Below are 17,806 nucleotides of genomic sequence, written 5' to 3' on the forward strand. Positions count from 1 at the left end.
CACACACACACACACACACACACACACACACACACACACACACACACACACACTGTAGTGATGACATACCCAGTTCCACAACAGGATTTACTGTCTTTTTAGGTTTAGATTTTCTGGGTTCTTTTTGTTCAGGTGATATTATTCCACCAAATACAAAGCCTCCTGAAACAAAAGAAAATTTAAGGCATTATTGCTGCATAATAACCATTTAAATTATTTTTGTGACTCAAGACTATAACATGGAACAAATGGGGTAACAATGTGACCTAAAGGCATATCAGTTTTTATCAGCTTATACATTAATGAAAAATGATCTCTCTTTAACATGTCTTTTGGCCATACTATTTGCTTTTAAGCACTCAGTCTCTTCACAGTTCCATAATCACACTTCTCATATGGACAAACTGATAGTGAGAAGCAGTCAGGGGGAAAATAGTCTTTGTGCCCTTATTGGAACTTGTTCCAAAGTGGCAATAGACATGGGGTTTGCTAGTTCAACCCAACATCAGAAGGCTTCCGAGTAAGTGTTCAGGAAAGGCATGGGTCACAAATAACTGTGTTGCATGGTGCTAATTAGTCCCTCCAAGTATGAAAAAGGAAGAGAAATGCAAACATTATAATGTCACAGTGTTGTTGTATGCCTTCAAGTCATTTTTCAACTTATGGCGACCCTAAGGCAAGCCTATCATGAGGTTTTCTTGGCAAGTTTATTGGGAGGGGGGCACTGCCATCCTCTGAGGCTGACTTGCCTAAAATTGCCCAGTGGGTTTACTTGGCTGAACTGGAATTCAAACCTTGGTCTCCAGAGTCTTAGTCCAGTGTTCAAACCACTACATCATGCTGGCTCTAACATAAAGCCACATACAGTGGTGCCTCGGGTTACGAAATTAATTCGTTCCGCGGCCGCTTTCGTAACCCGAAAAGCCTTCGCAAGCCGAAAACCCATAGGCGCTAATGGGGAAAAGCCGCGATTTCGTGTGAAATAGCACCGAAAAGCACCAAAAATTTTTTCGTAACCCGAAAAAACATTCGTAACCCGGAACAATTATTTCCTATGGGATTTTTTCGTATCCCGGAAATTTCGTAACCTGGGTATTTCGTATCCCGAGGTACCACTGTACAGTGATAGAAACATTGTATTTTCACACTGCTTAAGCTTCACTAGTAGTGAACAGTGTTTGCAGTGCATTGGTACAAAATGTAGGTGCACTGCACTTGAAGAACTGTTGCTTCTAAAAGTTAACACCTGAGGGTCTTGTCTTATATTCCACACGTTCTCCACGCCAATACTCCAGTGGTTTGATACGCATTCTTTTGGTCCGACGAACATTTGGTGTGTTGGTGGGCAAGACTAAAGAACAAGAAACAAAAGTGGGTGTCAATAAGCTAAACCCAGAAGCAGCAGAACACAAAATATGCATATAGTAGTAGACAACATTCTGTCCTTTGCCATTTGTGGGCTATTCCAGTGAAAACACTTGATTCTATTCTATTCTACAACTTTAAAAAAAACCTGCGCTCAAGCCAATTTCTTTTTAAACCTTCATGACAAGGATCTCAGAACAATATATACAGTCCCCACCACCAACCTCTCCCCAAAATTTGAATAGGTGATACTGAGAGAGATAATTACTGACTTGAGCTCACCCAAAAAACTTTGTGACTAAGCACAGATTTGAACATAATATTCAGGTATTCTGGAAACTCAAACAACTATGACCTTGGAGTATGCTGCCAACTTGACATTCTTCCATAGGTCTGTCCAGACATGACAGGGCTTGGTCTGGCCTGTCCACATCATTAATTGTTGACAGTGGGACAGAAGGAAAGATTTTTTAAATACTTCTCTTTTCTTCTAGAGCAGTACTAACCAAAGTAGTGGAACATGAACCAACGCCAGTCTACAAGCCTTTGGTTGCTGGCTTTCATGAGTTTCCAGAAAGAAAGAAACAATTGTAACTAATAGGCACAAATATCCCTGGCATGGAAAAAATAATTGCCAGTGCCCCACATAAGACAATATGGGAAGCACTGCTCTAGAATATTATTTTGAATATGAAATATGATGGGTTCTTTGTAGCAAAAAACTCCGAAAGCCTCATATCATTTTCTATAGTAGAATATTATCCTTCTTAAAGGACTGCTAAACAGCACTGACTGGCATCAATTTAAAACCAGTATGTATAAAAAAAAACTATCCAGATTTATCACATTTATAGAAAAAAAGACAACACTTTTGAGCCAGCTATCTTACAGAGAGACTGCAAGGTCTAATTAGGCCTTTTTATGCAGTTGCCATTCTTTTTGTAGAGGAAATAATGGCGGGGTACAGACCATCCAGAAGAGGTGCCTCCTTGGTGCCTCTCTCTGCTGTGCAGCTGCACTGCAGCACACTAATTGCACAGCACAGCTTCGCAGCAGAAAAGGAGCTCAAAAAAGCGGCTCCTTTTTGCTGCGCCGTAAAGCACCAAAGATGGTGCATATACATCGCAGCTGTACAGCTTTGTATGAAACCTGCGCAGCTGTGACGTAATGGTTATGCGCGCCATGTGTAAGGCGCTGCGTAACAGTGGCATGTACATGACATGCTAGGGTTGCGGGGCGTGTGCAAGCGCCGCCCCAAGCAACCCTAGCACGTTGTGGACGCACCACAAAGGGCCCATCTGGAGAAGGCCAATCTTACCTAATTTGTGCTTTAATGAATTTGAAACCAATCCTCCCAAATTCCTCATGAAGTCTTCAGATTCATCTAAAAATAGAGATCACAGAAAGATCCAGTGTTTTAAAAGTGTCAAGTTGATTACAACTAGAATGTCTAAGTAAAGTGTAATAAATTTGTTAAAATATATGGATAAACCACAACTCAGATAAAACAGAAATAGTATTGGCTGATAATTTCTTCTACTTGAGGATGTGGTATTCATCACTTCTAGAAAGGGCCACACTGAAGCTGAACATGAAACAGAATGTGAGGCTATTAGCCTTCCTTTACTTGTTCAGGTTTTGGGGAGAGGCCACTTTTAATACCACTTTCAATAGTCGAAAAGTAGAAAGAAGCATTTATGCTCGCAGAAGGCAAGCTCAATTTCCTAGCACAGAGTATATAAAAACCACAAATGAAAGTCTTGTGCATTTCTAATTCTACACATAGATATACAGTAACACAGAGAAGATACAATGCCAATATTGGTAAGTCTTACCTGTATTTGATATATCTCTGTCAAAAGTCTCCTTACGCTTGGAGTGTGCTTTGTTATCAAGAGGGCCACTTTAAAAAAATGAAGTCCACATTTCGATGAGGTAAGATCATTACAAAACAGTAAACTCCAAATCAAGGTTTGCAACCTGAAAAGTTTGTCATTGTAAAGCAAGAATCCTATGTATATGCAGAACATAATATTCTTGAAAACATTTATAGGGCTAGACTATACTTAATGTAAGTTATCATTTTCTAGCTGACAAATAAATGAAAAATGAAAGTCACAGAACCTGTATCAACAGGCTTATATCCTAAATACCTAAACTTACAAAACACAATTTTAGGAAACCTCTGATGTTCCAACTGTATGTCAGAGACAAATATAATTCAACACAACCGAAAGAAGCTCAAGTCAGTGCCTAACTCTGCAACATGCTATCCTATACCAAGGCATGTATGTAAGTGATGTCTGCACAATCTTTCTCACAAAACATTTGGTGGTTCGTAGTGGGAATCTTGGAAGACATTAGGGGTAGAAACACCACACCTCTCCAAAGAGAAAGAGGGAAACAAATACACAGACACACACTCTAACCTAGATTAAGCTCATAAACATTCCAGAAAATGTTTAGTTGAAAAAATTATGATATGAACAGTACAGATAATTACCTGGCATTGATCATATTTACATCTGATGGAGAAGAAGATCTAAAAGAAATGAAAAAATTAGGTACAGGTTCATTGCTAGAAGTCACACTTCATCATCAATGCAGCTGGCTCTCCACATCCACAGATTCAACTATCCACAGCTTGAAAATATTTAATTCTAAAAAGCAAATCTGGATTTGGCATTTTTATATGTGGCCCCATTTTACTATGCCACAATATTTAAAGGGATTTGAGCATCCATTGATTTTGGTATTCATGGGGGATCCTGGAACATCTAATGCATCTGACGAAGTAGACTGAAGTCTATGAAAGTTCATGCTGCCAACTTCTTTCTTTCAGTTAGTCTCAAAGGTGCTACAAGATCTCTGTACATACTGATTCCACAGACTAAAATGGCTATAATCTTAGAATATACAGTAAAGGCATACACATAATTGATCTGGATCCAGCACTGGTGCTTCCAGCAATGGGCTGCTTTGTTTCAGACTGCTTTGGACACATCAGCTTTGAAATAATCTCATTCCAAAAATATTCCCCATTGGGAATGGGCTAAGATTTCCTATTGAGCATCACAGAGAAAATAGCTAGAAAAAGCCCCTGCATGGCCCAAGAATTCTTGGAACAAAAAAGATTCAGAATAATGAGGGAACAGATTTTCCCAAACCACCTATTTTGAATATGGTCTTTCTTTGCCTCCAATGCAAATCTACTGATACAGTCTTATCTTCATAGGTTTGCTTGCAGAAAAGAGGTGGGGAGGAAATGGGTCATCCCCACCAAGACACTTTGAAGCAGTCTGAAGCTTTTGTAACAGCTTGCTTTGCTTCATGGAAGATTCTCTTCACCCCCCAAAAGATCTAAATATCACCAAAGCAACTCCTTTTGCTTCAGGAGTCAAATTTGTTCAAAATGGGTGCAAGTCAAAGTGAACCTTCACACTGAAACTGATGTTCACTGCTCCCATCAGAACACTAATTGATTACAAATTTTTAAAAGTCAAATTAATAAACAATTAAAAGAATGAGAAAACTTACTGCAATGAACTTGTAGCACTTTTTTGTTGCTCCGCGGAAGAATATAATCTTTTTTCTGTCAGATATTGTTCAGAAGAATCCTCTTCACAAGACATACTTTCACAATCGCTATCTTCTGAACTTACTAAAGAAGTCTGTCTTGTTTTTTGAGATGGCTTCCTTGAATTAGTTATACGTCTTAGTTCATAAGGACAATGTTTGTCAACCCCTTCATTACACTGTTCATCTTCAAGCTCACTTTCAGAACTCTTTGAAACCAGTATTCTCTCCTTCCTTCTACTTGCCCTAATAATAGGTTCTTTAAGACTGCTCTTCTGAGTTTCCAGTTGTTTTTTAGATTGTGTAGTTCTTACAGGCTTTTGCCTTTTAAGTGCTTTTTTATTGGATGACTTTTGCTTTGCAGGTTGTGATTTTTTATTGGATGACTTTTGCTTTGCAGGTTGTGATTTTTTATTGGATGACTTTTGTTCTGCAGGTTCCACTGGCAAAATGGGCTTTAAAACAGAAACTGAATTCTCAGAGCACATGTCTGTATTCTTGAAGGGCTGGCTATTCTCTGAGGCTGTGATTACAGAAGCCCTCTCCTGGCTCCCTTCGTTTTGCTTTTCTGCTGAAGTTTTTGTTTTTGGGTGTTTGTGTTTCACAGTTCTCATACTGTTAGGTGACCTTTCTGCTGTCCTTAGAACAGCTTGTGGTTCTTCTAAAAAACTGTTGTCCTCTTCCAGTAAAGCTGCATGGTCTTCTGTTTGGTTTATACTTGTAGAAATGTTGGTACTTATTTCTTCTGACACCTTACCTTTGGAATCTATTTTCTGCTTTCCTTTTTGGGTGGTATTTAAAACCAACAGTGGCTGGTCATCTACCAAAGACATAATTTTATTACTCCCTGAAATATTCTTTTTATCAACAGTGGTTTCAGCAACATTTGTCATCTTGGTTTGCTTTATAGCGGTTGGTGTAACAAGTTTCTCTGATGTTCTTTTATCTTTTTTTCTTGCACTATGCTGGCTCACTTCCCTTTTTTGTCGAGATGGTGCAGATATTAAGCTCTTTTTCTGTGGTTTTTGTTTCTTCTTTTGCGAGGCTGAAATCCAAGATTTAGAAGAGATTCCAAATGACTCTTCTATCAAAAATTCACAGTCGTCTTCTGGCTCTACATTGGCGGTATTTCTTGGGGCGGGGGGAGATAAGTGATTTCTTAGGTTAAGACCAAGGAACAAAAAGAATAGAATACCCTCAAATGCTAGTTTCAGACGTACTGCCATTTTGAGAATACTCAAATGTATTTTTTTTGAAAAGAATCAATAATTATTTCTACATTGTATTATCCAAAGCATACCCATAAAGGTATCCCACCATTGACCAAATACAACACAGGACCTCAGGCAAACTTTTAACATAATCCACTTTCTTAATTTACCAAGCAGGATAGGGGGTGCAGATAATATTTTTAAGAAAATAACTTTTGAAATGGATGGTCTTTGATTGGCTATCTGTATGACCGCACATATAAAATTCCATGTCTGCACTAAGCATATCTGCAGAACCTTATCCAAGAATGCCTGTGTGGCCATATAAATGACCGTCAGGTATACACAAGCAACCATCTGTCTTTCATATGGCAATGTAACATATATGGGAAACTGGAAACTATGTACGCTCAGATAGCTGCACTTGGAGTATAGCCAGTACAAAGCACTCATGCAAAATACTTATCATGCATCTAGGACATTGCATTTCACAAACACTAATGGAATAGACCAGGTGAGCAATTTGGGAGGTTATGTGGCAAGGGCAGCAGAAATGGATCCAACCCTGAGTTGTTTAAAGATTTCAAGTCAGCCTTCACTAGGCAGTCAGGGAACACAATAAGATGGCAAGTAAAACATGTTCTCACAGCCTTTGCAAAGAAACTCTGTAGCTTTGCTGAGTTTCTCTCCGTAATAGCCAGGTGCATTAGAGCCAAGGTGGGAAGAGAATGCCAAGTGTGTGTCTCTACAAAGGCCACAGAGACGGACTACATGATCTACCTGTGGTTCAAAGTCTTCCTCCCAAAGCACTTCTTGCTCCAGTCCCAATGGCTTCTATGTGAATGGGGTAGTGAATCTGCTCCAAATTTCAATTAAGATTTTAAAGGAACACTTCAAGTTGCTGAAACCTTCTTGCAGAAAGGGTTGAACACACTGGGCAGGCTCTTTAAATTTCTGAACAAAAGTCAAAGCAGATTCACCTTCTTACTCACAGTGAAAACCACCAGCCATCACTGTTCAGACCTACCATCTAGAACAGTGATTACCAAAGTGGATAGTACTGCTCTCCTGGGGCAGTAGAAAGATGTAGGGGTGGTGAACAAAAGGATGTGGCAGTGGGACATTCAGTCACTACTAGCACGCAAGAAAATGGGAACCAGATGCTTTTAGGACCATAGTGAGGATGAGGATTGCATGAAACATCTGTTTTCAGGGTCCTTTAAAATGCTGCGCATCACTGATTTTGCTTCATATAGTGGTGTCTCCAGCTCTTTCTCTGCCCACACAAGTTCACTCCATTAGCCATCACTTTTGCTAGTAGTGGTGGCTGTGGTAGGGAAACTCTCACAAGACTTGGATATAGGACAGTGGTTCAGAGTGGTACCATTTTGGGACAGATTGCCTGACTGGAGCAAGGAGGTAGAGGACAGGGCAGCAGGGGAGAATGGGTGGTAACAAGGAGCTTTCAAATTTTGGACATTGCTAAAACTTTGTGAACTTTGCCAGAAAATGGTTGGCAGGTTGGAGCTTAGCTTCTGATCCAGTTTTCTTTTGTTGGACAGGCCAACAGAAGAAGTCAAAGAATATTTCTGTCAGGGGGGCACCTCAAAGCTGCGTGGGGAAGGCACATCTCTGAGGAACGAAGGGAAGAAGTATTTGGGGTTGATTCTTGGAAACAGTCCTTTATCTTGGAATAGCTCATCTAGTTAAAGTCTCTTACTTCCCCTATCCGAACATGTGGCCTCTGTAAACCCTACTAGTAATTTGATGGCTGTGCTGCAAATTGTAAATGTTCAAATATCTTAAACAAAAAGACTTTGTAAACAGTGTTGCTGTACCTGGGTGACCTTGGGGAAGTCACACACTCTCAGCCTCAGAGGAAAGCAATGTCCCCCCCCCCCCAAAAAAAAAGAAACATGCCAGGAATAGGTTCACCTTAGGGTTATCATAACTCAGAAATTGCTTGAAGGCACACAATAACAAAAACCTTCTTTTATCTACATCTTTACCTCTGTGTAAAATAAGTTCTCATATCTTCTGATGATGCTAGGGACTCAGACATCTTGTTTTGATGGGAAGGTGCTGCTGAAGATTTTGGTTCTACAGCAGAAAGCTCCTTTGTTTCTTTCCTTTCATGACACATCTCATACTGTGCAACATCTTTGTCCTGCTCTACATTCACAGCAAACACAAATTTATCTTCACCAGAATTTAACCTACATGGGAGGAAATCAAGAAACTCATATTTTGATTTTGTAAATTTATCTTAAGAACTGTCACCTAACCTTTTCTGTAAAGGGACACCTGAGAGATTTTTTCAATCTTATTTCAACTTTAATTGAATCCCCCCCCCTTTTCTATTTTATTTGTTTTTATGGAGGGCTTCTCAGGGTCAAAATGTGGGATGTGGAGACTTTCAAATAGCTGTACTTAAACTAAGGAAATTCTTAACATAAGAAATAGTGAGTAACTGAAAATATGAGTTAGCAAGTGAGAATTGTATAGATTGTTTACATTTCATCATTTCAACTTGATACCTCTAACAGAACTAAGGGAAAGGCCTCTGAGATTTATAAAACAACTATTAAGACTAGATGGGGGTCCAAAAAATGATCTAAAAGCACAGGAAGCTGAGCTTGGACTATAGATCACCAAAAATAAATGGGATAGGATTTGGAGATACAGTATGTCCCACAGAAATTTCTATCTGCAGCTGTAAAGGAGGGTACTATTAAGGTGATACACCCTTGGTATCTGTGCCCTATAAAAGTATCCAGAATGAATAACCATTTATCAGATGGATACCAGAGAGGCTGTAATAAGGCTGGAACACTGGAACTTATGTGGCTGGCTGCTCTAAAATAATTCCATTATGGCTGGACACTCTTGATCGGATTAACAAAATAACTAATAAAATAACTAATCAAAATGTACACATTTAAAGTACTGTACTGATTTTATTAATTTATTATTTAAAAAATGAAATTGTCATATGTAAATTTAAAGATCTTATATCTACCTTCCTGTATGCAGAAGGGGTGGAGATAGCAAGGGCATGGAAGAATTTACCAGGTGCGTCCATCAATTGTTGGTTAGACAGAGTTTGGATCTTTGCATTATTAGGGAAAATGACACACAAATTCTGCCTTGCCAGAGGTGTCACAGCTGAAGACACTTTCAAGACTATGTGGCATTGTTCATAACATATATGACAGAAAGCCGCTCCTTTTTGAGCCAGCAGAAAGCTGGCTTTTCTGCTGCTGCTGCAGCTTTGCAATGTTCCTTTGGTGTGCGATGTATAAACACCACACCATCGAAGCGCCACAAAGCTGCCTGCCATGTGGCCAGGAGGGCAGTTTCACAGCAGCTTCCTGATGGCTTGGGGGTGTGCATCATCTAAACAAGCCAGCAAATCACCGCAAAGGAACTGTCTGATTCACCCCTTAGTTATACCTAAGTTAGACCCACTGAAATAACATTCAGGATGTCTAAAAAGTTAATTAGGAGCTGGTAAGAAATTATGAATTATGTATGTCAAATGATCCACCAAAAATCCATGTTTGAAGAAAGACCAAACATGTACAGACACTCTCCAAAAGATTAAACTTTTTTAATTTTTAGTTTTATATATATATATATATATATATTTTAGAATATACATCTTAATCATGCAATTCTGTGGCAATGGGAATGGTCCTTAAGGTTGTTGAAGAACTTCAAACACAGTATGACGTCAAATACAAGACCTTGCTGAATGGCTATCAAAGCATTCATCAAAGTCATCCATTGAACAGCTGAACATTTATTCCTCAGCAAGCTAAAGTTAATCAAGAACAGAGGTATGCTATACAATATTTCATTTTGCATAGAAGTAACTTACATTCCTTCACACTGTGATGTTGAAGGCTTTTCTTCACATTTCTCCTCTTCCAGCAGGAGAGCAGGTGATCCTAAGGATATATCAAAATCATCATCATCATCTAGAACATGGCTTGTATTCAGTCCTTCTTCATCTTCTGATACATTCTCACCTGTTTTGTTAGAAAAAACAAAATGAACAGAATAGCAATATTATTACTCCTTCGGGTATAACAAGTTATTATTTGATACTGCTTTAATTGATGGCTGAAACATTTATTGCTGAACATTTTTTTAGTGGGTTTTGTGATTATTATTTTCTCTCACTCCCAACACTGATTTGCTTTCACCTGCTACTCCAACCCCACAGATTATAATAAACACATTTTGAAAGCTGGAGTTGCACATTGGTGAGGTTTTTCTCACTAGCTCATCCATTTTCCCCCTATCTATGAGATTCCCACATTTCCTTCTGCTTTGTCAGAAGTGGCAAGATAATGTTGCTGGTCTGTCTGGAGAAAATCAGTCTTCCATGCCATAGTGCCGACATGATGGCTGAGAGTATGGTGACGGATGAGAGGGTTTTGAACACAGAAACAAATAACTGAGATGTGGTGTTAACACAGCATTTATCGGGTCACATGATTGTACTGCAGGTGACTGTTGTGGATGCTGTTATGTTAATTTCTTGAGGAGTGTGCAGCATTTAAATGGACACTGTTTTGAAAAAAATACTGTCTTAATGTTCTTGATGACTGCTTGTTTTTTTGCAGACAAACAGAGAGTTTGTTAAAGAAATTATAATGCTAAAATACAATGCTCCAATCTGTGAGTGGCTAGCCCACTGATACAGAAGGCCAACTGTATTACTGGGCCTGAGCACAGGCCAAAATGAAACTGCTTTGGGTCACGTTGGAGGTATGCTGTAAATGACACATGCATCTTAAGAGGCCAGAAGCTGTGCTCCAGTCCTTAGGAAATGCCTTCCTTTTCTCTTTTGTATCCAAGAGAGAATTGGTAGCATATTAATTACATTACATTACAAGCCGCTAAGAGTTCGAAACCAATGTCACCCACCTGGACATAGGTCTTTTTGATTTGATGATGGTAAGCAAATGATGGTATTAAATGCATTCTGCACATGGATTTGTGGTGCTGGTTGTTCCTGCTGGCAATCAAAAGATACAGTAGAAATGGAAAAAGATAGTGTTAACCCATAGTAAACAGAACAAGGTTTTTGAATTTTTCAAAATAAAAATAAGTATGGTATTGTATTCACATGAAGCAATGCTTCTTACAATGTGATTTTCTTATAAGGAGCAATCTCAGGGCACAGGAAAAAGCACACATAGTTAATATGGGATTTTGACCCATGTGAGGAGGACAAGGGAGTGCAACTTTGCTTAGTCTCCTAATTCTCTTGGTAGTGTTATGTACTGCTGTCCATGGCATTTTTAGATAATTGAGTTAAGAGAGGAATGAAGAACGGTTCAATGGTACATCTTATACCAGGATGTCCCATGTCAGACATTGGTGTGGAAGGACTACTACTCAGTCCTGTAGCAGTTATGATAAGGCTGGGAAAGATCTCCATACAGTCTTGTAGGAAATATTTCACAGAATGATATCACACACATCTTCTCACTACATCAGCTTATATATTGACCATGGTCTCCTTATACCATTCTACAGTAGGGTGCATATTGAATAGAAGAAATATCGAGATCCTAGGTTGGAACAAGATATTATGGCACTGGCACTGCAAATTCCTTTAAGACATTTTTGTTGTGTAAATGAACATAGCTTTAAGCACTAACCAAGTACTCTTGGAGTATTTCCTTTGACTTCAAAGTTCCTTAATTTCTGGACAGTGGGTTAGTATTGAGGAGATAAATATTCTAACTATAAATTTAGCTGAATTAAACCAGATAATATAGAGTGAGCTCTAGATGAAGTTTTATTGATTCAGTCTGCTTTGCCAAATTCAGCCAGGGCAAATATGGTCACTGCTTAGCCAATACTTAGTTATATATGTATAACAACAGAGGGGCAAGCAATCCTGCTTTCATATTCAGGCCCAACTGAGGTTTCAAAGTATTTCAAAAGTGGTCCCAAATACAATGCATCACAAAAATCAAACCATGCTATTACTAAAGCATGGAAAATCACAGCAAGAGTAGACAACTACTGCAACATTTCTGCAGAGTGATGAATCTAGTAGCAGTTCAAACTTCATCTTAAAGACTGTAGTGCCGTCACTATATATCAACAGATTGCCAAGATACAGTTTCACTTTACTATCTTTCATCCATCCCTTTACTGATTCTAGGCATTTATTCAGAATGACCACTGTCGTTATTTTTGTAAGCCGTCTGTAGCTAACACAGAGTCCCATAAAGACCGTTTCTTATTTTAAAAAATGTATGTGATATTCTTTCATTGTGGCAGCCGTCAAGCCTGCATACATTCTTTCTTATTCAGGAGCAGCAGCTTCAACGAAAATTCCAATGGAGCAACAGTTCCAAATTAACAGATAAGAGCTAAATAAAAAACCAAAGTTAACACTAGTAACACAAGTACATGAAGAATTGTTTTAAGCTAGCATCTTAACAATAGGTAACTGATAAGGAGCACCTCTCCCCATATATAGATGCTCAAATGTTCTAGAGGGGCCCTCCTCTGTGTCCCACAGGTGAGGTCAGCATATTGTGTGAGGCCATGTGAGAAGTCCTTCTCAACTATGCCACTCTAAATGTGGAATGGCCTCCCTTTCTTGGAGGCATGACTAGGCCTGACACTGGCTTTAACTACCATAGCTGCCAAATAAAAGCATGGTTATTCACTGAAGCTTTTGGGGCTTCATTGATTCACTTCACAATATTTGTACAGATGGCTTTAAATTGTTTTAACCTTAACCTGATTTTAACATAACCTCTGAAATACGTTTCAATTATCTTTATTGGATTATTTGCTAATACAGCCCTCCATATCCACAGATTCTTTATCCATGGATTCAAGCATCCACATCTTGAAAACACTAAAAAATTATATAAACTCTAAAAACAAACCTTTATTTTTGCCATTTTGGTAAAATGGTAAAGGACACCTTTTTATTATGCCATTGTATTTAATGGGACTTGAGCATTCACACATTTCAGTATCCACAGATATCCTGGAACCAAACCGCAGCAGATACCAAGGGCCCACTGCAGTGATTTTACTTGTATACCAGGCTGAGATTTTAGCAACATAGGGCAGGATATATATATATATATATTTAATCAATATACAAAAAAGAAAGATAAATTGTATTTTTTTCAGTCAAATCATTATCACCTAACCAAACATGACTACGTAGGTTAAACTGCATGGTATTCCCACAAACAGGAAACACAGATTACTAACAGAAACAACTTACCTCTTCCCTTTGAAATGGACCTTCATCCTGGTCCTTCCCAAAACTGGAGGATGAGGAACATGATACAGTAGGAGAACATATTATGAAGTCCTTGGCACAAGCTAAATAATAAGTAGTATTATGCACTGTTAAGTGGGAAAACTGCAGTTTTACATGGATAGAGTATAAATATCATAAGCTAAAATTACCCTCTAAATCAGGACTGTGTAACTTCAGAGTCTCCAACCAATCCTCCTGCCTCAGGGACACGCTGTGGCTATTACCTCCAACCTTGCTAGTTCTGGTTTAAAGCTCTATTCCGTGTTTGTTTTACACAGCGATGGGGAAGAATTTAAGAATTATGCTTTTCAGAGCCTTGTAGTACTGCAGTTCTTTATTTTCCACCCTTAACTTTTTCTCCCAGGAAGAGAGGGTTGAGGGGAAGAAAAATACATGAAGTGCATATGGCCCATACACCCTATGCTGCCCCCCTACTTTAAATGATCTACAGCCACACTTGCTAACCTGCTGGTAGTGAAAATGTCACAATTTTCCACAATGTCCAAACAACAAGATGACTGTGCATCATGAAGCTTACTGCTCAGTTTTATACAGAAAGCAAAAGAGGTAGCAGCACAGAGGAGGTTACAGGAGGAGTTAAAAACGGTATAGAATCTATAAGGTCCAATTGATCTAGAAATTATACTGTGTTACTAGTAATACTATGGTTGTTGCTTTGTACCTTCAAGTCACTTCTGACTTATTGTGATCTTATCACAGGCTTTTCTTAGCAGAATGTGTTAAGAGGGTTTCCTCTGAACAAATTCTGAGGCTGAGACTGTATGACTTAGCCAGTGTCACCTGGTGGGTTTCCATGTCCAAGCGGAAATTCGAACCCTGGTCTCCCAATGTCCCTAGTCCAGCACTCAAACCACTGTACTACTCTGGCTCCCAATACTATAAGATATGTCAAAGCTGCTTATTATTTAAAAAAAGATGAGGATAGCTACCAATAGCAGCTAGACTTTGTGGACCATGTGACATCTATATTATGAAACTAGTTATTCTACTGCATGATTTTTCAAACCGATCACAGCACATGGAAACTTACTTTCAAAGCAGCCTTGTATATATTTCAGTACATTTTCCCCTTTTAGACCAACATCTTGTTTTTGGCTGCAGGAGGAAAAAAAGTTGTCAAAAATCACTCACTCACTTCCAATTTCTAAATACAGTTTTACTGGCATTGCCTTGAAATCATGTCAGTCAGTGTGACCACCTTACCATACAATCTCATGTTACATTCAATTCAGATACCAAAACAAACTAGGTTTCTGATCCCAGAGTCAATAAGCCAGGGATCTTTCTGTTCAAAAAATAAGTCACGCAGCTCTTGTTTCAAACAAGCTGTTTATGACAGTCCTAAAACCTATATAACCACACCAGGAAAAGTTACCTCCATCTTGAAATCAAAGATCCTAGAAAGAATGGAATGATGTGGGGTATCTGGAAAAAGTAGAACTGGACATTATCTGAATTAGCCCATTTGGCTTAAATGTTATCTTTAAATACATTCAAAGATGTATGTGTAAATTATTTTATTGGAATATTTGTAGTAATATAAAGAGAAGAGGGTATATTTTTCCCTTATGTTTAACAAAAAAACTACTGTCTCTCAAAAGAATACTATTTCTAGGAGAGAAACTATACCTAGTGTATCTTAAGAGAGCTGTATCTAATTTATCCCTGATGTTTCACCTGCATCTGTGGCTGGTATGTTGAGAGGTGCCACCACCTCTGAAGCCACAGATACAGACAAAACATCTTCTAGAACACAGACACATAGCATTAAAAACCACAAAAAATTATGGATGTCAGCCATGAAAAGCTTTCGACTTCTGATATAAAATAGTTAAGGCTGCATCTGCACTGCAGAAATAATCCAGTTTGACATCACTTTAAATGCCCTGGCTCACTGCTTCCCAGAATTCCACAGGACTGAGATAGGGCAGTTAAAGTGGTATCAAACTGAATCATTTTTACAATGCTGATGAGGAGCAAACATCAAAAGTTTAACACGAACAAGATGTTTTTAAAGCCAGATAAATTAAAGCACTGCAAAATTGATGTCAAAACAATTCAGAGAGAACATTTCGTAACTGCATTACCATGCTCTCCGTAATGCCTCTCATTTTAACAAAACCCTCACCTCTAACAGGTGGCAGTTGAAGCAGGGCACCAACAAAAGAATTTTATACATGTTGCTGGTTTCCCATAAAAATGCATGCGCCTACATAATGGAATCTGTTGGCCTGTTTCTGACCATTAGTTTGCCAGATTGTCTCACTAAATTGTTGTAAACGTTCACCAGCTGGTTATTACCTTTAAAGCACTACATGGCTTGGGCCAGAGTTACTTACTGGAACACCTCTCCCCACATAATTCGCCCCACACTCTCAGAATATCGGAGAAGAACCGGCTGGGATTAAAAACGACCAGAACTTCCCTAAGAGCTTTCACCACAGCCGCTCCTAGATTATGGAACAGTCTCCCGGAAAAGATCCGTCTTACTACCTCCTTGGAGACCTTTAAGAGGGCAGTTAAGACAGATCTCTTCCAGTGAGCATACCCTATGGACTCGGGGATTGGAATCCTTATTCCCACTGTCGCTTTTGAAGCGTGCTTTTAATTGTTAAATGCTTACATATTTAACTGGTAAATTTTGAAGCTGTATATTATACTAGATTATAATCCACCTCGATCCATCCTTGGAGAGGTCGGGAAAATATAAATAAAAATGTTATTATATTATTTATTATCAGTCTTATAGCATAGTGGTTACCTACACAATCTTGCTCTCCATTAATCTAGAGATGACTACTTTAAGAATGGTATCTGAAGGTTTCCCCACCTTTTAAAATACTGCATAAGGTACAGGGAATGTGGCAGGTGCACAGTTGCAATTAAAATGTTCAACCATTATAAGAAAGCTGATGGAAAAGACTACATTTTAGCTGTATCTTGAACAAGATTTTTTTACCCTTCTCTGTTGAAGTATCTTGGTCTCGTACTTGGTTTTTAGGTGACCCTGTGGAGGAAAAAAGAAACCATAAGAAGATGTTTCTTGAAAAGCAAAGCAGCTAAAAATGTTATTTTAAAATCTGCCTTTCTATACTGCACACTCAAGGCAATAAATTAAAACTAACACAAATCACAAATATAAATGCCACACACCCAACAACAGTTCCTAACCAGCGTTTAGATCTTTCATTATGTTTGATGCCAAGAGGGTGACTCTCCCTCCATTTCTATGTTAACTAAACACTGGAAGGTTTTATCACAAAGAGATGAGAAAACGTTGGAGTTTATATTTTGTATAGAGGCAACCACTCATGATATTTAAAATTGTGGAATTACAGATACATTGTCATTGTTTTCATAGAATCATAGTAATCATAGAGTTGAAGAGACCGCAAGGGCCATCCAGTATCCAACCCCATTCTTCCATGCAGGAAATCCAATCAAAGCATCCCCAGCAGATGGCCATCAGTCCTGTTTGTAAAGACCTTCCAGGAGGGAGACTCCACTTCACTCCAAGGGAGTTTGTTCCATGTTTTCAAACAGCCCTTACTGTCAGGAATTCCTCCTGATGTTGAGTTTAATCTCTTTTCCTGAAGCTTGCATCCATTGTCCGGATCCTGTTCTCTGGAGGCACAGAAAACAAGCTTGCTCCCTCTCAATATGACATCCTTCAAATATTTAAACAGGGCTCATCATATCCACTCTTCAACCTTCTTTCCTCCAGGCAAACATACCCACTCCCTAAGTCGTTCCTCATGGGCATGGTTTCCAGACCTTCACCATTTTTGTCCCCTCCTTTGGACACGCTCCAGTTTCTCATGTCCTTTCTGAATTGTGGTCCAGAACTGGACACAATATTCCAGGTGGGGCTGACCAGAGCAGAATACAGTGGCCTATTACTTCTCTTGATCTAGACACTAGACTTTCTATTGATGCAGCCTAAAATAGCATTGGCCTTTTAGCTGCGCACGCACACTGAGGTCGACTTATAGTCAGTATATGGTAAATGTACTGAATGTACGAGTAAGAGATTTTCTATCTCTTTTTTGAATAAGATTGGAAATGCACAAGATGATATTTCAGAGATTCGTTAGTGAGTCTTATCGTAAAGATTCAAGCTAAGGGCCAAACACAGGCCAAATAAAGCTGCTTTGGGTCACTTTGGGAGAGTATGCTGTTCTACATGCTGCATGCGTCTACTAAGAGGCCAGAAGCCATGCTCCAGTCCTAAGGAAAACCAAGACATTCTGCCTGCTGTCCTTAAGATGACGATGAAGATGATGATGATTACTAACCACCTCTTCCCAGATTGGGACTC

The 17,806-nt window shown here is 38.9% G+C and overlaps 1 protein-coding gene across 1 annotated transcript in view; it reads right to left on the minus strand.

Annotated features, from left to right (window-relative positions):
• The window catches only part of CENPC (centromere protein C), a 25,779-nt gene extending 9,932 nt beyond the window's left edge, over positions 1-15,847 (minus strand). The window contains exons 1-12 of the mRNA XM_042473602.1: positions 15,828-15,847; positions 14,519-14,583; positions 13,429-13,529; positions 11,088-11,178; positions 10,033-10,183; positions 8,162-8,368; positions 4,903-6,072; positions 3,869-3,907; positions 3,201-3,268; positions 2,684-2,749; positions 1,247-1,351; positions 70-162 (exon numbers count right to left, since the gene is read on the minus strand). Coding sequence (XP_042329536.1) covers positions 70-162; positions 1,247-1,351; positions 2,684-2,749; positions 3,201-3,268; positions 3,869-3,907; positions 4,903-6,072; positions 8,162-8,368; positions 10,033-10,183; positions 11,088-11,178; positions 13,429-13,529; positions 14,519-14,583; positions 15,828-15,847 — 2,176 coding nt within the window. The remainder of the gene's footprint in view (positions 1-69; positions 163-1,246; positions 1,352-2,683; positions 2,750-3,200; positions 3,269-3,868; positions 3,908-4,902; positions 6,073-8,161; positions 8,369-10,032; positions 10,184-11,087; positions 11,179-13,428; positions 13,530-14,518; positions 14,584-15,827) is intronic.
• Positions 15,848-17,806: the final 1,959 nt, after the last annotated feature.

The sequence above is a fragment of the Sceloporus undulatus genome, chromosome 6 (assembly GCF_019175285.1).
Source record: "Sceloporus undulatus isolate JIND9_A2432 ecotype Alabama chromosome 6, SceUnd_v1.1, whole genome shotgun sequence".
Lineage (NCBI taxonomy): Eukaryota > Metazoa > Chordata > Lepidosauria > Squamata > Phrynosomatidae > Sceloporus > Sceloporus undulatus.